We start from the raw sequence: 22,204 nt of genomic DNA on the forward strand, positions 1-22,204 counted from the left end.
AATTACATCCAATATTACTACTTGGTTGCCATGACGATGTAATGTCAACAAACCCTAAAACGACTGTAAAAACGACGTTTTATATTAAGAATTAATGTAAGTGCTTTAATAAAATCATTAGCTTCACATTTCTGCCTTTAAACCCTCCAAAAATTGGTCTTCTATTGTAAGCGTCTCACTGTAACCATTTTCACTTTAAAAAAAAAAAAAAAAAGACGGATGAGCCAAAATATTTTTTTGTGGTATTAGTTTCCTTTTACTATCTATAAAACAATAGCTATAGCTGACAAGTCTATCAAGTTTCCATCATCTAACTTGTGTTTGACTTTAGCAGAAATGATGCAGATTGAATCCAAACCTGAGTAGATCAAGTGTAAAATTCAATGTAGGAGCCTTTAGAAGAGTATTATAACAAAAAGAGTTAATATATATATATATATATATATATATATATATATATATATATATATATATATATATATATATATATATATTTAAAAATAATTATATGAGGTAGAAAACAAACTCTGTGTATCTTAAAAGGAATAGTTCACCCAAAACAATTTAAATTCTGTCATTATTTACTCACCCTCCTTTTATGCTCCATGTAGAAAACAAAGTCACATGAGTTTGAAACAACATGAGGATGTGTAAATGATGACATTATTGTAATTGTTTTGGGTGAAATCTTTCTTTGGTAGTCATGTTAAAACACAACAAACAAACAAAAACAACCTGGAAAAAAGAAATCAAGGAATTTAATGCTTACAACATCTTTGAGAATTAAGAAATTAAATGACCACTGAAAATAATTTTAGATTACTGAAAATGGCGAAACAACCAAAGTTTCAAAAGACAGACACCAAGTGAACATACATTTTTTTTTTTAAAACATCATAACACATGTTTGGGAACAGTTAGCGTCACATGCACACTCTTGAGTTCTTTGCTTTGTCATGGTAACCTGGCAAAAAGACTTTGTAAACTTTTATTATTATTATTTCAATTACTTTTAATCCATCGGATCTTCACATTCATCCAAATACATTATGCATGCTCCTCTTTCAGAAGGTCATACGTTCATTTCATTATATATTCACCATTGCACACTCATACTCAAACATACATAAAAATAATAAAATAATTCAAAATTGGATTTTAGAAGACATGCTATGAATGTGTCCAACAAAAGTTGCATTACTGTATTTCTTAATTAAATTCAATTAAACAAAAACAGCATGATAAATCAAGTGGGATGAAAAACAATGTTACGATGACTTTACCCAATACAATGTATCACATCACAGAATTACACAGACTACAGCAAGTATCCTGCTACTATCATAGTGTTGCATAATAAATCAGGTGTTATATAATCAAAGCATTTAGTATACAATAAATCATACCTGATCCTTCCTCTGTCACCATACCGAGACCTTCAGCTTTATTCTGTCTCTCAAATGCGTTCAGATCCAAAACACTGCAGCGAAACATCCATCACAATTATTATGAGCCACACTTCTTCTGTTTCTGTTCACACTGCAGTTAAAACAGTGTCACTCCTCTTCTGAGTGTTTTATCTTGTTCGGTTACTCACAAGAGTGACAATGAACCACATTTTACAACCCAATTCACTTCTGAAAAATTCAGATAGTAACAACCGAATTTACATAAAATCTGTGTAGTACACGACTACTTTAAATTTAAATGCAGTCACTCCAAACACTCCAAAATGTTGTCACTCTGCACTGTATGTGACCATGGAGTTTCCCATCAAGACTCAAAGACTCAGTCATGTATTGTTCGTCATAAAGTAGAGCTGCATGATTAATCGTTAAAAGATCTCGATTTCGATTACAGCCGGCTGCTTTCAAACGCTCACATGCGTGTCTGCCCGTGCGCTTTCTGTTTTTAACCGAATACCCCTCTTTAGGCAATTTTTTTTTCTCTCCAATTTGGAATGCCCAATTCCCAATCTGCTCTAAGTCCTCGTGGTGGCGTAGTGACTCGCCACAATCCGGGTGGCGGAGGACGAATCTCAGTTGCCTCCGCGTCTGAGACCGTCAATCCGCATATCTTATCACGTAGCTTGTTGAGCGCGTTACCACGGAGACCTAGTGCGTGTGGAGGCTTCACGCTATTCTCCGCAGCATCCACGCACAACTATTGCATTTTTGCATAGACTGAAGCAGAGAACATTTTGTCAGAACCTCTAGTACATTATGTGTTACTTTATTTAGTACCCTTATGTCCAGGTTTTGTAAATTACTGAAATAAGCATTTTTCTTCTTCAGAATTGTGATCTTTATTCTAAGCAAAAAAAATAAAAAATAGTGATTCTCAATTTATCCAGATCGTGCAGCTCTATCATAAAGTGGATGTTGTTTTTAAAGTGGTACCTGCACGACTGCATGAGTCCAGCAAGACTCTGAAAGAACCCCACGTCTCTTTTGTCTTTCAGGTAGTCCAGCATTTTCTACAGTTGGAAGACAATGGACACACAGAACACATTTAACTGCCCTGCTGCCTCTAACATCCCTTAGATGTGCAAGCCTGGTAGTTTATGATGTTTTATAATAATGTTATAAATTTATCGGTTTTACCTGCTGTACAGTTGAGTTTCCTCCATTGAGTATAGCGATGCCCAGCTTCAGGGTAGAGGCCACCATCGGCCCCATCTCACCTGCGGGAAATACATTCACATCAGATCTTCAAAGACCATATTTATCATAAACATTAGCCGAGTGAATCACGATCCCATTTGATTTCCATTCAGGGAGTCATTATGCAAAAAATGATTCCAAAATGATTCATGATGCATCTCAAAACAATCTATAGTGAGTTTAGGTTCCTTGTTGCCAAATTCTGCATGGACCCGCCGGCGGGTCCACAGGGGGGCGCTATATCGTGAAAAAAGTTTACATATAAAATGTTAAAGTCCCCGTATACTGTACAAAGGTCAGGTATATGAGGTATCGTTTGAAAGCTTAGAATCTGAATTTTTCAGAGAACACCATCACTTCTGCATTTAAGTTACACAAAATAACAAAATAAGGCCTAAAATAATTTGTGTCGCAAATTAGCGCCCCTTGAGGTAATGGGGTAGAAATATGAATAAGTATTACAAAAGTATTTTACATGGCACTTAAATGGACAAGTCATATATCAAATGAAAGCTCTAATTCTCAGGAATGTGACTGTGCAGTTTATTTTGTTGCCCTAATATAACAGTTCGAAAGATTTTCAAAAGAATCACAAAATGAAATATGATTTCTGTAAGTCATCAAATACAAACGTGTCTTTTATGCACCGATTATTGCTGCTGTAAGCCCAAAATAGCTAAAACCTTTATATCTGCTCTTACCTTAGGCAGTTGTCTAAAAAATGAGCCATTTTTACTAATCTGTGAGCTTGCTTGGCTGAATAGTCCAATGTTATATCTTCGATGTCCAGAACAAAATATGCAGTCCAGCAGGACAAGCATGCTAAACAAATCATCATAAAAATATGTTTTTCACTATTGATGATAAAATGTTACAGAGCACCACAAAGGGGAGGATCTTGGCTTTCTAATGACACTTAAATTGAGCTTCTAGTCCACTCAGAGGCCAATATATTCGATGAAATAATGAGAGCGGTGCATGAGGTGAAAATTAGACTGAATGTCTATGGACGAGCACATCTTTGAGGGTTAAAATGTGTTATAGCGCCACCTACATTTCACATCTGTATACTGTGAGAAACAAATAGTTTTTCTAGTGCTTGCTGCCATCCAAACGCAAGTTTAATGAGTTAAGATTATGCACAAAAAAGTCCAAATAAAATATGTCTGCTGTGATCCGCCAGTAGCAATTGAATAATGGATCATAATCGTTTGATAAAGAATCAAATCACACATCCGGGTTTTGCACATCTAGAATTCATATGAATTCATATGAACGAACTCATACAATTTCATATAATTTGGCCAACTTGTACAAATTTGTATGACTTCTCGTGAGATCGGGTTGGTTTGTCTGACCTTTGCTGGCGCTGATGGTCTGCAGTACCATCTCTGCCGCTCCGCGGTCGTGAAGTCTCGCCTGCTGATACAACAGCTTCTGCTTCTCCATCTCTTTCTCCTGCAGGACAGACGAGAGGAGAACATCATAACATCTCCAATGAACATCTGCACATCACAACTTACAAAAATTGTGTGTATTTTCAGTGTCTGGTGCTGCTGAGTGCAGATCCATATTTCCACTGCCACATTAAATATCTCCAATTATACAAGTAAGAAACTAGAATGATTTACATTTGAAATCTAAGTATATGTAGTAATATCAATTAATTGCAACAGGAAGTGACAATAGCTAGCAGTGGGGTTAGCACAACACTGAAGCAACAATTCTGACAATTCTGAATATTTAAAAAATCTTCGCAACGCCTTTTTAAAAAGCCTTTTATTTGCTCCATATAACTTAAAATGGGCATTTAAAGGAATATTCCGGATTCAATACAAGTTAAGCTCAATCGACATCTTTTATGGCATAATGTTGATTACCACAAACATTAATTTCGACTCATCCCTTAAACTCACAGTATGTGGAGGCTCATGCTACTCTCTGCGATGCACGCACAACTTAACACACACCCCATTGAGAGCGAGAACCACTAATCGTGACTACGAGGAGGTTACCACATATGACTCTACCCTCCCTAGCAACCGGGCCAATTTGGTTGCTTAGGAGACCTGGCTGGAGTCACTCAGCACACCCTGGATTTAAACTCTTGACTCCAGAGGTGATAGTCAGCATCAATACTCGCTGAGCTACCCAGACCCCTGTACATTTTTGCTTTTTAAGAAAAGGAGGGCCGAGTCGAAATAAATTTGTGATAATCAACATTACACCACAAATGCTGTCGACTGAGCTCAATTTGTATTAAACCCGGAATATTCCTTTAATGGCTAATGCAGATACTGATATCGACTGCTTGTAACCAGTTATGACAACCGTATGACAATGATAGTGCAGGCAGATCACCACACAAATATCCATCATTGTGAGTTTTTAAAGAAAAGACTCGTCATAATCATATAGAACCTCCCTTACAAAAATCGAGAGTTCATGGCAAATTTGATTATTTTCACATGAGCTTTGCGGCAAACTTGAGTAAAATTGTCCATTGTTGCCAAATGTTTGCTGCAGGTTCACCACTACTGGTGAAGAGCTGCAAACTTCTGGTAAACATTTGTGGCGAATCACAAGCTCATTTGCATGTGTAGCAAGTTTGCGGCTAGTTTGCCTGAACTCTAGATTTTATAACATCTCTTCAAGTGGCTTGCTATGGGACATGGATGGTAAAAGCTAGTGTGGAGGTATGAGGGTTTCATGTCCTTCACACTGTCGGGAAAAAATGGTCTCTTAGCAAAAGCAACAGCAATATTGCCATGACAACACACAGGAAGCAGTGCACGCCATGCCTGTTGGGCAAAAGTAAATAAAATGGCAATTTAGCTGTTGGTTTTTTACTGATGTCAGAAAGAATATGAAAAACCCCAATGAAAACAACATTAACCGTCAACTGTGGTTGAAATTTGGCTTTCAGCACAACTGCACATTTACAACACACCATTAGTCACAAAAAACAATACAATTTAAATATGTGTCTATCTTTTCCCCCGAGGGTAAGTCTACTGCCTGCACATGGACTTATAAAAACACATCACACCAACCACCCTATAAAAAAATCACTACTTACAACCATTAGTTTGGTTTCAAATTCTGATCACAGTAGGACCAGATGACCTTTTATATATATATTTCTTTTTGCCATGGGCATTACATAGTGTTTCCCAGAGGGCAACAAATCAAACAAATCATACAAAGGGTGTGTGACATCTTGTAGGATGTTTCTGGCCTTTTTTTCACTTCTAGTAACAATTAGTTAGTAATAATTCAACTAACTGACCCTGTGGTTTACCAATAATTTTACTGGTTGTATTAACAACTCTAGCCAGGGTATGTTTTGTTTACAGCTGAGATGCAAAAAGTCAAACTAAATGTAAGCACAGTCTCAACCAATGCCTTGTAAGGCAACTCCAAAATGTTCTGACTCTCACTAAAACGCCTTAATTTTCTTAATAAGAATAAACGTTGGGGCCTGGGTATCTCAGTGAGTATTGACGCTGACTATCACACCTGGAGTCGTGAGTTCAAATCCAGGGCGTGGTGAGTGACTCCAGCCAGGTCTCCTAAGCAACCAAATTGGCCCGGTTGCTAGGGAGGGTAGAGTCACATGGGGTAACCTCCTTGTGGTCGCCATAATGTGATATTTTACTAGAACGACTGATTGCAGTGGGCATTAATAGATACCTGATATTTTGGATTAGAGGTTTTTTAATGCATCGAACGCAGAGGGTTTGGTTCAAAGGACATATGTCAGATGAATGCCTTGTTAATACAGGGGCTCCCCAGGGCTGTGTCCTATCACCAATTTTATTTTCTTTATATGTTAATGATTTTAGCATTTTTACCACTAATTTGAGACTTTTTAAAAATGCTGACGACATTGCATTGGGGGGCCTCTTGCACAAAGATAAATAATGATTGCGTGCATTGTGTTGATGGCTTACTGAGATGGTGCAAAGCTAGTGAACAAGTGTTGAACATAAAAAAGACTAAAGAACTGGTAATCAGTAACATAAGACAAGTAGTAACCAATTCAGTAATGATTGAGCATGCTGTCGAAATTGTTAATAGTTTTAAATACCTTGGTACATATTTGGATAGTAATTTGAGTTTTTCTGTCAATACAAATTACGTATATAAAAAATGTATGCAATGTTTATTCTTCTTTTCTTTTTTTTTCTTTTTTTTGGGGGGGATTTTCTCCCCTTTTCTCCCCAATTTTGAATGCCCCAATTCCCAATGCGCTCTAAGTCCTCTTGGTGGCGTAGTGACTCGCCTCAATCCGGGTGGCGGAGGACGAATCTCAGTTGCCTCCGCGTATGAGACCGTCAATCCATGCATCTTATCACGTGGCTTGTTGTAGCACGTTACCGCGGAGACGTAGCGCATATGGAGGCTTCACGCTATTCTCCACGGCATCCACAGACAACTTACCACACGCCCCACTGAGAGTGAGAACCACATTATGGCGACCACGAGGAGGTTACCCCATGTGACTCTACCCTCCCTAGCAACCGGGCCAATTTGGTTGCTTAGGAGACCTGGCTGGAGTCACTCAGCACACCCTGGATTTGAACTCGCGACTCCAGGGGTGGTAATCAGCATCAAAACTCGCTGAGATACCCAGGCCCCCCTATTTGTAAGTTTCTTAAAAAAACTGAGCTACAAAGTTCAGCAGAGAGATAACAGTGTCATCTGTGCCTCTGTGGCTCTTATTCGCAAACTGCAGTGGATCAAGGCTAGAACAGACAGATGTAGTAAGATGCTTAACAAGAACTCTTTCCATAGTTTTACATAGAACAGAAGTTAAAGCTATTGGACGAAGATCATTGACTGTACAGACAAAAGAACCTTTAGATACCGGAATTATAAGACTTTTTTCCATGAGATGGGTACAATACCAACATCCAACAAATATTGAAATAAACTTGTCAAGACACATTTTAACTGGTGACAGTAGACTTTTAACACTCTACCATTAATTCCATCAGGCCCACTGGCTTTATTTGTTTTCAGCCTTAATAACGAGGAAGCCACCTCTTATTCTGTCAAATATAAGGGGGGACAATATGGGATAGACTGGCAGATATTTTCACAGAGGAAACTACTATCCTCAGAATTAAATCTATTAAAAAATATTCATTTCATCAACTGATGAAGTGTAGAGTTAGTTTGCCCCTTTGACTTCCCTACCCATCACAGTATTTAAACCATCACATGTCTGATGTGCATTCCCCATAAAAAAAAACTTCCTTTCAATCTTATTTTTAAAATCCAATTAAGCCTTTTTTAATCCTCCTTAATTTTCTTTAAACCAGCCTAAGGTTGCTTGTTGGTCTGCTCATCAGTGCTCAGGACAATTCCTTCACTCAACAAATCATTAAAGTTTAATTTCTGTAAGTTTTCTCAATCTCTACACAACTTGGAAAACCCCACCTACTAAAATCAGCTTCAAGGAAAAGTTCACCCCAAAATGAAAATTCCCTTATTAACTCAGCCTCATGTTCAAAAATGCCCCTTTTGTGTTCAATAGAAAAAACAAATGCATACAGGTTTGGAATGACATGAGGGGGAGTAAACGATGACAGTATTTTCATTTTTGGGTGAACTACCCCTTACAGTGATTAAGCTGGTCAGTAAAAGCTGTGGAACACAGTTAACCAGCTCAGCCATAGTGGTGTACCAGCCCTGATCAGATAGACCTCAGTGCCACTGGATGGTAGTCTAGCTGGTCAACCACCTAAACCAGCTTGTACCAGCATAGTAAAACCAGATACCATACTAAGCAGGTCTTATCGTGGTTTCAGGAAATGTAAAGTCAGTCTTTAAGTTGTGTGATAGTGTTTCTGTACAGCATGTATAAGCAGAGCTAGGTCATATGAAAGTCTACAATTGCAGCACTGCTGAAAAACAGCATAAACCAGCCTAAGGTTGCTTGTTGGTCTTAGCTGGTTTAAGATGGCTTAGCTGATCTCCAAGCCAGGTGATCTGGCTGGCTGACAAGTGCCCAAAACCACTCAAAAACCAGTAAACCAGACCATCCTGACTAGTGGAAAGCAGAAGGGTGTCCCAGCAAACCACCTAGAGCTGGTTTAAGATCAAAAATCAAAAGCATCTTCAAAGCTTTGTGTTATTTAGACTGATGCTGTGAGTGTAGCAGTCTGTGATCGGTTCACATACAGTATGACCACACAAGAAAGTCTTTATATAAGTCATTTTAAAAGGACAATCCCAGTTTTCATGTCTTTGGTGGGGAAACAGAGTCACACTTACCTCAAAACTCTTGATCTCTTCCTCATCCTCTTCATCATGACAACTCTGTAGGTAATTAGCAAAATAAAAACATTTATCCTTTAATTTGAGTTGTTAATGTTGCATTGATGGATGGGGGAATCTCACAAAATGCCCAGGTCATATTTGACCTCAAAATCAATGTGTTTTTTTTTTCACGGTATATTCTATTCTATACTACATTTTGCATAAAAGATAATGAAGCTTATTTTTAGGGCTATTAAGATTTAGATTAATCACAATTAAGCACAAGCTCCCTTTTTTTTAAGTCAGCATTAATATGAATACTGTACAATTGAATATCATTATTTATTAGCATTACAGTGATGAGAATTATGCTTAATTTTCATAAAAACAAATCGCTAAAATCTTTCTAGGCTTTCTGTTTCTACTTAGATTTCTTATATTTTCTTGTGATTTTGGGGTGAAATATTAGCTGGACAGGTTCCCCCTCGATTACCTCAAATCAATATCAAAAGAAAATGTTATGTCATGAAAAGCAGCATATATTACATGCCCGTCTGACAACTTAACAAGTCTCACCTTGGCCATAATATCAGCATAGGCCATGTAGAGATGATCTTCTTCTAGTTTACTAAAACACAAACAATGGCAACAGTTCAGGAATTGTGTGAGATGGACTTGATCACTACAGTACAAAGACATTCTTTCTGTTTATTAATTGAAAGATATCAAAACTGTCAAGGACACGCACCATTTCTCTGTCAGTGCAGTTCTGCTGAACAGTTGTATGAGCTGGTGTAATGGGTCTATGCGTTTGGTGGTCTCGTCTTCCTCTGATGGCTCTTCACCACCTGCTTTCTAAAACACCAATCAGCTCAACTCAATCGCCACCCTTATCTTCACTCAATACACACCACATCAACATCAAAATCTAAATGCAATCAGCAATAAACAGGTTCAAACACACTGAAAAATGACCACTGTTTCTAAATTTGGCAGAACAGAATACATTTGTCTAAAGGCATGAATTTCAACCTTTCTAGTCAAACGATTACAGAGATAAGAGCATTTTTTTCAGTTATATTGCCCCCTATGGGCGGAACGTGAAAAAATTTGGTGCACATCCTCAGAATGTCATGTTGTGAACGTGTACCAAGTTTCATGCAGATTGGACTTTGTGTTCTGGAGATATACATGCCCAATTTTGCCCCAAAATGCATTGGCTTATCTGCCAGACAAACTGATGAATGACAATTTTTTGACCTTCTTGTCAGGTGTGACTAAATTGTGCATGCCAAATTTCAGTTGAATCAGACAACGGCCTAGGACGAGTTGAAAATTCAATATGACGGAGCAATTTTATTCATGGAAATGGAAAACAACGTGGCCATCAGATTCGGGAGAACTCAAGGAAGTTCAGAAGGAACTCTACAGGAGTCCAACTACTGATTTTAGCCTATATGGTTCCTGAGTTAAACTACTCATAACCACTCAAAACCATTAAATATGCAGACAGGCGGATGTCATTTGGCTGAAAAACAATAGTGTGTAAAATGCCATGGGATGCCGAGGCAGCGTTATCTCAGGACTCTGAAAATACTACCAGACAAATCTACTCAGCTTCCTGTGGTCTGAATATCAAATGACATTCTGTCATTATAAAAACACAGCTACTGAACAGACAAGAGAATGTGTGTTGTCTAATTGTTATACAAGACCCTCTGAGATGAAGAATACGTACAGCCAAATCCTCTATCAGCTTGTCTTCAAAATAATGTTCCTCTGTCTCGATCCAGGACTTCTCGTAACCCTGCAGGAACAGGTTTACAGCACGATGCCTGAAAAATGACACATTCAGAACATCTCAGATCTTCGAGGATTCGTCATTACATCAGAGATTCAAGGCAGCAGTAATGTGAGTTTGCAACGGAAGCAGTTGATGACCTGGGCAGGTTGTAAAGAGGTGCCATCCTGAAGCAGGCAACCACAGCTCTCTTCCTCTGTTTGGAAAGAAGCTTGTGCCACACGGCTTTCTTACTCCTCTGAGGATGTTCAACCTGATTGAACACACACTTATCAACATCTACAAACACACCAAACCAGATGTTTCTTGATCTTTTAACATAAGAGAGTTTGAACAAGTGTTGAAAATGACCCATTATAAAGTAATAAATACGGAATTATTTAGTCAATCCTGAGATTAAAGTGGCATATGAAGACCTAATGAAATATTGTGTAGATAAAAGTAAATAAAAAGTTTAACAGCACCATTTTTACCTGATCCAGGTGGAAGAGCACATGAGCAATGTTCAGCACCCTTTCGACAGTCTTCTCAGGGTCAGAGGTGTCTTCGGTGCGGTTGGGCATGTCTTTATAGAGCGCCATCTGCCAGCGGATAGCAGGATCCTCCAACTGAGCCCACATACACACACACACACACACACACATTCTGCTTACAACACTGATCAACAGAAAACACTGATGAAGAGGAAGATATGGCATGTCAACACATGCAGCATAATCAATAAAAGTCATAGATCAATACAAATTATAGATTTGAATATCTGATTAAACCTGTTTACAGCAGGATGTGTGCAGCTCATTCAAATGTTGCAGGTTCAAATCTGGGTCTTATGATCACTTTTGCACCCTTGAACAAGGGCGCTTACACCTTTTACAAACTGGTAATCTAAATTTTGTACTAACCAGTCTTGACAAGCGATGCACAACAAGACATTTTGTCAGGTGAACACTTGCACTAGCACACAATGCACGGGGCGGGGGGGGGTTTGGGAAGGTAACCCCCCCATTATTTATACCATGATCAATGGAAACATGTAAATGCTTCACACTGCAACCCACCCATGTTCAAGCCAAATCTACACCCTTGGTATGTTGAATACTATTTTTAACGATAAATGCTTCGAACAACAGTATTCAACACTATCGTCAATATATTTCTTTCGTCAGAAATTGCAAAGACCAAACAGCTTTATGTTTCTTTTTTACATCCATGAGACATCAATATGTTGCCATGCTTATCACTGTGGCAAACATCATGAGTTTGGAGCCGTGTCCACATTAATACATTTTCCTTTAGAAAGTAATTTTGCTATGTTTCCGTCTCTCATCCACACTGGAACCGAAAATGTTTTTTTCAGTTATAGTGCCCTCCATGGGTGGAATCTGATACGATTTGGTGTGCATCCTCACAATGTCATGTTGTAAATGTGTACCAATGTTCATGCAGATTGGACTTTGTGTTCTGGAGATATAGATGCCCAATTGTGGCCTAAAATTTGAATCATGTACGTACACACATAGAACAAAAATTCAGATTCACTCCACATTTAAAAGTAGCTTTCACTCGGAAAATGTTGTAATGTTCATGTGGCATGAGTTACTGTAAATGAAAGCCTCTTTACACTAAAATCGAGCGCAAGTACAGTTTCAGTATTTTTGCTACCCACCAGTTTATTGCACTCAAACATGTTGTGCATGCTGATGTGCCCGTCTCTGTGTTTACACACCAGTGGCGTCTCTGCCTGCTTCGCAGTGCCTTTCAATTGTTTACACGAAAAATCCACAGAAGATGCCTTCTTCAGCTGGGACGGGGGCATGCGCGGGGGTCTCTGGGTCACGTCCAGGGTTGCGGAGCGATTGCGCAACAGCAGCCATTTGCGAGGAAGGATTTCTGCCATGGCGGGTTTATGCTGACGACTCTTCACCCACTTCAATATAATAATGAGTTTCTTCGCCAGCTTTTTGAAGTGTAAAGCGCGGTACTGACAGTGACACATGCAGACGGAAACATGCAGTGATGAAATGAAGATGGAATTAACACACACATGCAACATTTTAAGGGTCAATGACAAGTTATGCTATCTGAGAAGATGAAAAAAGAAACCTTTATTCAAGTTTAAATGCAAATTCTTAGGAATTAAATCTTTTTCCTGTTGGTTTTGTTCATTTTTGACAAATTAATCGAACCATCAAGAAAAGTCATTTTTTTATGCATAGTGCTTTTCATTCACAGTTTCAAAGCAGATTTACAAAAAATCATATTGTAATGTCTTAAATGTCTTCAAGTCTGCAGTGAACAGCTTTATTGTAAATCATGCCATCATGTTTTTAACTTCAGAAGACTTGGAATATAACACGCAAGTTGTATATGCAACTTTTGTGATCCTTTTGCTTTTTTTTTTAGCTTCAAAGCTCCAATGCACATTCTTTGTAAATACAAAGGAAAATCGACAAGTACATGCTTCAAATGCCAAAAAATTCGAGCAAACGACAGAATTTTCCATTTTGGGTGAACTACCCCTTTAATACAGTGGTTCTCAATATTTTTTGGTCACGCCCGCTTTGAAACTAGAAAAACTTTTGCCAACGCCACAATAAAAATTAAAAAATGCTGGGGAAAAAGAGAGAAATGTTTAAAGTTTTTAGTTATTTGTTTAAAATAAATAAATAAATAAATAATGTACTTTTTTTTTTTTGCTTAAAAAACTGATTTTTTTGATTTTCTGAGTTTTGCTGAATACTCATAGACACACACACACACACACACACACACACACACAGAGACACACACACACACACACACACACACACACACTCACAGACACACTCACAGACACACACACTCACAGACACACACACACACTCACAGACACACACACACACACACACACACACACACACACACACACTCACAGACACACTCACAGACACACACACACACACACACACACACACACACACTCACAGACACACTCACAGACACACACACACACACACACACACTCACAGACACACTCACAGACACACACACACACACTCACAGACACACTCACAGACACACACACTCACAGACACACACACACACTCACAGACACACTCACAGACACACTCACAGACACACTCACAGACACACACACTCACACGCACACTCACAGACACACACACACACACACACACTCACAGACACACTCACAGACACACACACTCACAGACACACTCACAGACACACACAAACACACACACTCACAGACACACACACACACTCACAGACACACTCACAGACACACACACTCACACGCACACTCACAGACACACACACTCACAGACACACACACACACACACACTCACAGACACACTCACAGACACACACACTCACACACACACACTCACAGACACACACACTCACACACACACTCACAGACACACACACACTCACACACACACACACACACACACACACACTCACAGATACTCACAGACACACACACTCACAGACACACTCACAGACACACACACACACACACACACACACACACACACACACACACACACACACACTCACAGACACAGACACACACACACACACAGACACACAGACACACACACACACACACTCACACTCACAGACACACTCACAGACACACACACATACACACACACACACACACACACACAGACACACACACACACACACACTCACAGACACACACACACACAGACACACTCACAGACAGACACACAGACACAAACACACACTCACACACACACAGACACACACACACACACACTCACATTCACACACTCACACACTCACATTCACTCACACACACACACACACACACACACACTCACACACTCACACACTCACATTCACTCACACACACACAAACACACACACATTCACACCTTTTTTGTTACTAGGCCTACGTTTTTTATTTTCTGTATACTTTGTTACAAAAATAAAGCATTTTTACAATATGCTTCCAAAAATATCCAAAAGTAGAATAAATAAAAAGTGATACTGCTTTGCAGTCACCCTCAAGTCACCTATATCACCTACATGCTATATTTCAAGCCTTCTGAAGCCATATAATACCATTATATGAGGAACAGACTGAAATTACAGTCTTAATTGACTGAAAATCTTCCTCTTCACCCATATGAATCTGGTGCGCATGCGAGGATGTCTTTGTTTACATGGGCGCACATGGCACCATAGAAGGAAATCGTGCACAAACTTCATTGATTCTTGTGTGTACTGTCACTGCGGCAAGAGTGAATGTGAACAACTTTTGAGAACTGGGGCGGTCTTTCACACTTTGAGACACACAAAATAAAAATGAGCGTTATGCCATTGACCCATAAATGATTTCTGATCACTGGTTCTGCTATATTTCTCTCCAGCGGTCAGAAATGCAAAACATTAAAATGAAAGTGAACAGATGAACGTGTGACAGACAGAATAACAGAACATCAGCTGACCTTCCCCTGCAGGTGCAGGTTGTTCCTGACGGTCTCTCGTACCTCGTCTTCAGTGTCTTTCTGTTGATGTGAAACAACCTCAGTTTCATGACAAATGTCTTTTCACTCACGGAACTAAAGGTATGATTGTTCTTAAATTCTGTTGTACCTGTGTAAAGCGGCTCTTGGCGAGTGCGATCAGCTCCTGATCTCCCGGTGCACAGATATTCAGCCCGACAGGAAGTAACCTCTTGAGAGCGGCGACGATCAATGACGTCTGCAGTGAGTATCGATCGCCACGTTTCTTCATCTTTTTCCTCTCCTGGTCTGATACTGCACCCTGTGGAGAGACACGCTTTTACAGCTCAGGTAATGAACAATATGTTGAGGTAAACAGTAACCATTCAGGACCATCGAATTTTTCAAAATACCATGGTATGCTAAAGTGCTTTTTGTGAGGGCAACTTTTACAATATGCATCCACTTTCATCTCAAGTAGCTTTTATTGCAATGCATCCTTGTGAACGTGTGGAATACTGTCTGAGGTTTCTGTACACAAGGTAAACAATTCAGATGTTTTGCAGGGCATTTCTTGTTGCCTTGTCGCCATTCAAAACTACCTTAGACATTTTGGATTTGGTGTCAGTGATGAGGAAGGACATGTTGTTGATTTCATTCTGAACTACAAAGTTCTGCTCCTCTCTCTTAAAGTTCTGCGGAAAAAACAAACACACAAGCCTATTAATAACACATATGGAAGTATTATAATGACAAATGTCTTTGAAACACTAATTGCAAAATAAACGCATTGTCTTAACAGTGCTTGCATTTTTTGGGAATGCAATTTCAAATGGTTGTATATTTAAGGTGTGAATGTTTCAATTGAAAACATGTCACGCATCATTAAAAATTAAATCATAAATACTCCCTTTCCAAATATTCCGTTTTTTTGTTTTCGTTTTTAAAATTCAACAAGTAATATTTGGTCCATTTTGCTTTACAAATTCGCAGATTTCAGTGGTTCAAATTCACCCTTGTACATCCTGGCATTGCAGGAAAAGCAGTTGCTCTTGATCTTCATCGACACCCGATTGCACCACCTAGTGGTGAAGCCAAGTAGCAGCTTGTGAAGATTGTGCTTTGGCACTCTACTGCTTTTCCTTTAATGCAAGGATGTACAAAACCACTGAAATCTGAAGCCAAATATATTGGACTGAATATTACCTGTTGAATAATAAAGATGATGTGGGGGGTACTGAACTTGACATTTTTAATCATGAAATTTTGTGGGGGGCCTGAGTATCTCAGTGAATAAAGACGCTGACTATCACACCTGGAGTCACGAGTTCGAATCCCAGGGCGTGCTGAGTGACTCCAGCCAGGTCTCCTAAGCAACCAAATTGGCCCGGTTGCTAGGGAGGGTAGAGTCACATGGGGTAACCTCCTCGTGGTCGCTATAATGTGGTTCTCGCTCTCAGTGGGGCGTGTGGTGAGTTGTGCGTGGATGCGGCGGAGAATAGCGTGAAGCCTCCACACGCACTACGTCTCCGTGGTAATGTACTCAATAAGCCACGTGATAAGATGCACGGATTGACGGTCTCAGACGCGGAGGCAACTGATAGTCACTACGCCACCACGAGGACTTAGAGCGCATTGGGAATTGGGCATTCCAAATTGGGGAGAAAATAAAAAAGATTTTGTGTGAAATGTTTTCAATTGAAATATTCACACATGACAACGCACTCCCAAAAAAATGCAAGCACTGTTAACGCAATGTGTTTATTTTTACATAAAGACATTTGTCATTAAAATACTTCCATAAACACAATACATCATATTTAAAGTATTCAACAAGTGTTTGTGTGTGCGTATTACAAGTCTCACTGGAATACTTGAATGTTATTGGTCAATCGTGGCATTCTGTGGTCAAATATTTTGCATAGATGAAATGAACATGACATCGCGCTTCTGGGGGGTGGATATGAGCAGCGTTGCGGTTTTATCTAATAATCTAATAATGTTATTATAAAAAGGATATCTATGATTTACAGTGAAAAATATCTGTAGGTTGTTTTTGAACTATTAAAAAAACAGTTTTATCTTAAATCAATAGGCCTGTATGTTTTAGTCGTGTATGTAACAGGTTGATGAATACACATCCTCACACGTTTAACACACACTCTAAAGCCAGAGAAATGTTAAAACTACCTTCAGTGATGCAATATGCAACTTTACTGCTTAAACTATTGGTCCACATGCAAACAGTAAATGATAATAATTGACATGTTCAAAATGCAAAGTGCAGATTTAGATCGAACAAGTTACTTACTACATTAAAAATAAATGCAAAGAACATTTTTTAATTTGTATTCGCATATTCTTTCACACACTGCCATTATGTGCTGCGGCAGTGGAGACAGTGTCCGGTTTGTCCCGTACATGGCTGTCTTGTTCACATTAGATCATGGCTTGATCATATATAGCCTCATTTTTGTCTGAACTATTAGGAAAGTAGACAAACACGTACGTCATTACTGCAAAATAAACCCTGTAAAATATATCTGAAACGCATGATCACATCATCATATTTTGCTCTAATAACCAGCTGTCTGTTATCCCTTACAAAACTCATATTTGATGTGTGTCTCACGTGTGATTTGGCCCAGAATATAAAGACTTCCGCCACCATACGGAATAATTCCTCAGCCTCTTGATTCGGTTCTTTCAGCCATTTGGCTCTGAAACACAAACAGACCAAACTCACGCTCAGCATTCACTGAAGTGTGACAATAACAGCCAATCACAGCTCACCTGAGCTTTCGCGTCCCTCGTACCTGTTGTAATCGACGAATCGAATGAGCAGAGGGTAGAACGCGTACAGATCTCTCACGAGGATGGTGAACTCATCCAGGATGAGAAGTTCTGACTCTGCCATCTCTCCTCTGCCCTCGGCCTTCATGTGCTCCTCATCCTGAAGAACCGTCGCTGCTTTTTTCTTCAGCTTCTCCATCAGAGGCAGGAAGTGAGTCTTCAGGAGCTGAGACTTTGCTTTACCGATGATGGGCTGAGAAAACACTGAAACGCAAATGACATCTGTGATACAGTTGAGGCCAAGTTTGCTGTACACACACCTGGCCTAAAGACTTTCAAATGAGATTGTTCTAATTTTAACATTTACCCTCCCTGTCGAGTCCCATGCAAAACATGAAGGGAACTAGAAACCCTCTGGCCAGTTTCAGTAAACCAAACAAAAAATGAAAGTTATCCCAACGCAAATAGATTAAGTAAAGCGACAAGGCACTTTTTTAGTAGAATCAACTCAGTTATTTTAAGTTTCCTTTGTTACATGAATTTATTGAGTAGCTTGAACATGAGAAAATTCAGTAAAACGGACAAATGTGAAAGATCATTTTTCTTAAAAAAATTAAACTTGAATCAAACACTTGGGTTAAATTTTCTGTTTCATCTGACCAGAAAAGACACCACCAAAAATGTACATAGCTAATAAATACCCTGGAAATTATCACATTTATTTTGAGACAAAATACTTATTTGCCATTTTCAATTTTGTTTAAGGTGATTATATATATATATAACAATAACTGTCCGGGATAGTATTTGGGGTAAAAAGACCCCCTGTTGCAGATGCTAAATGCCCCCTTTAGTGAGCCGACAGAGCCCCCCCTTTACATGGCGCCCCTTTGCGTTGCATACCTTGCATATATGGTTTTTGCGCCTCTGCTTACAATGGAAGTCAATGGGGTCAATTTTTGGAAGGTTTAAAGGCAGAAGTGTGAAGTTTATAATTTTATAAAAGCACTTACATTAATTCTTCTATTAAAACTCATGCATTATTGGAGCTGTGAAGTTGTTAAAATCGTTATTTTTAAGGTTGTTTTATATAGTGTTACATCGTCATGGCAACCAAGTTGTAAAATTGTCTATAACTTTATACAGATGTGGTTAGTAAGTGATTTTATCACATTAAAATCATGTTTACACACATATTGTTTATGTCTTGTGTCTATACTTTTGAACCGCACTGTGTGTTTTGTTCTTTTCCCTTATAATAATGTAGTGTTCGTTTGAGAGTCACTGTCATGTTGTTAAAGTAGGAGTGTATGCTGGGTTGGAAATTTCAAGTGTTGTTCTGAAAGCAAAACAAAAAAACAGGTAAAAATAAGAAATTGAAGGATGTGATCAGCTCAACCACGCAGTACGACCAACGCAAACGGATGCGTTTACAAGCGCTGCTGTGCCCCAATATCACTGGCTCGTGATGTGCAAATCATCCGCTGACTAGCGCAGTCTCGTCACACTTTATATTCCCATTCAGTTCACAACCGTAGAAAACATGCTGTGTGACTAATAGGAAGGATTATATCACGATTGGCATGGAGGTGCCAGGGAATTCATATAATAAACACTAGTTACTCTCTCTCGCTGTCACTCCCGTGCCAGTCATTACCCCTTCATGTGTGCCATGGGTCACTGACTGCTGCTTAAGACCCAATTTGAACCCCAGCCAATTTGGTTGCTTAGGAGACCTAGCTGGAGTCACTCAGCACTGGATTCAAACTCACGACTCCAGGGGTGGTAGTCAGCGTCAATACTCGCTGAGATACCCAGGCCCCCTAATTAACACCATTTTAAACACATTTAAAATGTACAGGAAAATGGACCATAAATATTGATTGCATTTTGATTACATGCAGAATTTAATAAATGTTTATTGTTCTACCTGCGAGTCTCTTCATCCAGGCTCCTTCATCGATGCCCAGGTTGTTGTAGATGATTTTGAGGATGTTCCCCAGCAGTGTGTTCATGTGGTCAGAGGTCAGTGAGGTGCAGCAGCTCTCTGATCGCTCCGGGTCACTCTCAGGTCCGTGTTCCCACCAGTGCGACATGTAACTGCAGAGCATCGGCAGCAGGACCTCCATCACATGGGGCATCTGTGTGTAACGCATGCCAGACTCCGCCAGCTCCATGATCTCCTCGAGAGCCCTCTCCAGAGATGGCACCAGCGCACACAACTCCTCCACCTGAGCAGGCAGACCTAACGCTACCAGAGAGAGAACTTTATTAATATTGCACATGGCACCAAAATACATTCAGTCATATTTTGTAGAAATGGGTCATTGATGTGATGCTCATTTTATAGTCCGGATCTAATAAATTATTCACAAAATTCACATTTTGTTATGTTGCAGCCTTATGCTAAATCTACATCAATCAACATCAATCTACACTCCATACCCCATAATGACAAAGCAAAAACCAGATTTATGATAACTTTGCAAATGTATTAAAAAAGAAAAAACTGAAACATCACATTGACAGTATTCAGACCCTTAACTCAGTACTTAGTTGAAGCACCTTTGGCAGCGATTACAGCCTCAAGTCTTTTTGGGTATGATGCGACAAGCTTTGCACACCTGGATTTGGGGATTTTCTGCCATTCTCTGCAGATCCTCTCAAGCTCTGTCAGGTTGGATGGGGACCGTCGGTGGACAGTCATTTTCAGGTCTCTCCAGAGATGTTCGATTGGGTTCAAGTCTGGGCTCTGGCTGGGCCACTCAAGGACATTCACAGAGTTGTCCCTAAGCCACACTTGTGTTGTCTTGGCTGTGTGTTTAGGGTCATTGTCCTGTTGGAAGGTGAAGCTTCGACCCAGTCTGAGGTCCTGAGCGCTCTGGAGCAAGTTTTCATTAAGGATATCTCTATATTTTGCTGCGTTCAGCTTTCCTTCAACCCTGACCAGTCCCCCAGTACCTGCCGCTGAAAAACACCCCCACAGCATGATGCTGCCACCACCATGCTTCACCGTTGGGATGGTATTGCACAGGTGATGAGCGGTGCCTGGTTTCCTCCAGACATGATGCTTTGAACTGGGGCCAAACAGTTTAATCTTCATTTCATCAGACCAGAGAATCTTGTTTCTCACAGTCTGAGAGTCCTTTAGGTGCTTTTTTATGTGTCTTGCACTGAGGAGAGGCTTCCGTCTGACCACTCTGCCATAAAGTCCAGATCGGTGGAGTGTTGCAGTGATGACTGTCCTTCTGCAAGTTTCTCCCATCTCCACACATGATCTCTGGAGCTCAACCAGAGTGACCATCGTGTTCTTGGTCACCTCTCTTACCAAGGCCCTTCTCCCTCGATTGCTCAGTTTGGCCAGGCGGCCAGCTCTACGAAGAGTCCTGGTTGTTCCCAACTTCTTCCATTTAAGAATTATGGGGGCCACTGTGCTCTTGGGAACCTTCAATGCAGCTAAAATGTTTTTGAAGCCTTCCCCAGATCTGTGCCTCTACACAATCCTGTCTCTGAGCTCTGCAGGCAGTTCCTTTGACCTCATGACTTGGTTTTGCTCTGATATGCATTTTTCAGCTGTAAGACCTTATATAGACAGGTGCGTGCCTTTCCAAATCAGGTCCAATCAATTGAACTGGCCACAGATGGACTCCAATCAAAGTGTAGAAACATCTCAAAGATGATCCAGAGAAATGGGATGCACCTGAGCTAAATTTCAAGTGTCATAGAAAAGGGTCTGAATACTGTCAATGTGATATTTCAGTTTCTTCTTTTTAATACATTTGCAAAGTTGTGAAGGGGTCTGAATACTTTATGAATGCAATATATATACTGTGAGTTGTAATAGATTTGATTAATACTTTATTAATATTTCTTTACAAAATAAGCAGTGAAACAAACAACTTTTGTCCACCAAATCAAAGTCAGTTTGTGTAACCAACATTAAGGTAGCCATTCTGATGTCACACAAAAAAAACACACATAACCGAGAAGTACCCCTTTAGACCCTCATGACTGTGTGAAGTTTTAAGAACAATATTAGTTCTTGACATTTTCATGAAAAGACACATTTTGTCGAGGTCAAATGGCATAACCCTAAAAACATGAATCTTACAAAACCTGTCAAGAACTTGTTGGGGTGATATTTCATCCCAAAATCACAAGAACAACAAAGAAAACCAAGCCTATTTTAGGACGTTTACTT

At 39.6% G+C, this 22,204-nt stretch overlaps 1 protein-coding gene across 1 annotated transcript in view; it reads right to left on the reverse strand.

The window, feature by feature from the left end:
* The window catches only part of LOC127426695 (ryanodine receptor 2), a 204,847-nt gene that overhangs the window by 32,300 nt on the left and 150,343 nt on the right, over positions 1 to 22,204 (reverse strand). The window contains exons 68-84 of the mRNA XM_051673656.1: positions 19,934 to 20,254; positions 18,027 to 18,267; positions 17,843 to 17,930; positions 15,813 to 15,905; positions 15,362 to 15,532; positions 15,214 to 15,273; positions 12,482 to 12,712; positions 11,205 to 11,339; positions 10,872 to 10,984; positions 10,669 to 10,765; positions 9,679 to 9,785; positions 9,507 to 9,558; positions 8,946 to 8,990; positions 4,022 to 4,121; positions 2,604 to 2,683; positions 2,400 to 2,476; positions 1,407 to 1,480 (exon numbers count right to left, since the gene is read on the reverse strand). Of these exons, the coding sequence (XP_051529616.1) occupies positions 1,407 to 1,480; positions 2,400 to 2,476; positions 2,604 to 2,683; positions 4,022 to 4,121; positions 8,946 to 8,990; positions 9,507 to 9,558; positions 9,679 to 9,785; positions 10,669 to 10,765; positions 10,872 to 10,984; positions 11,205 to 11,339; positions 12,482 to 12,712; positions 15,214 to 15,273; positions 15,362 to 15,532; positions 15,813 to 15,905; positions 17,843 to 17,930; positions 18,027 to 18,267; positions 19,934 to 20,254 (2,085 nt within the window). The remainder of the gene's footprint in view (positions 1 to 1,406; positions 1,481 to 2,399; positions 2,477 to 2,603; positions 2,684 to 4,021; positions 4,122 to 8,945; positions 8,991 to 9,506; positions 9,559 to 9,678; positions 9,786 to 10,668; positions 10,766 to 10,871; positions 10,985 to 11,204; positions 11,340 to 12,481; positions 12,713 to 15,213; positions 15,274 to 15,361; positions 15,533 to 15,812; positions 15,906 to 17,842; positions 17,931 to 18,026; positions 18,268 to 19,933; positions 20,255 to 22,204) is intronic.

Source organism: Myxocyprinus asiaticus, chromosome 36 (genome assembly GCF_019703515.2).
Source record: "Myxocyprinus asiaticus isolate MX2 ecotype Aquarium Trade chromosome 36, UBuf_Myxa_2, whole genome shotgun sequence".
Classification (NCBI taxonomy): Eukaryota; Metazoa; Chordata; class Actinopteri; order Cypriniformes; family Catostomidae; genus Myxocyprinus; species Myxocyprinus asiaticus.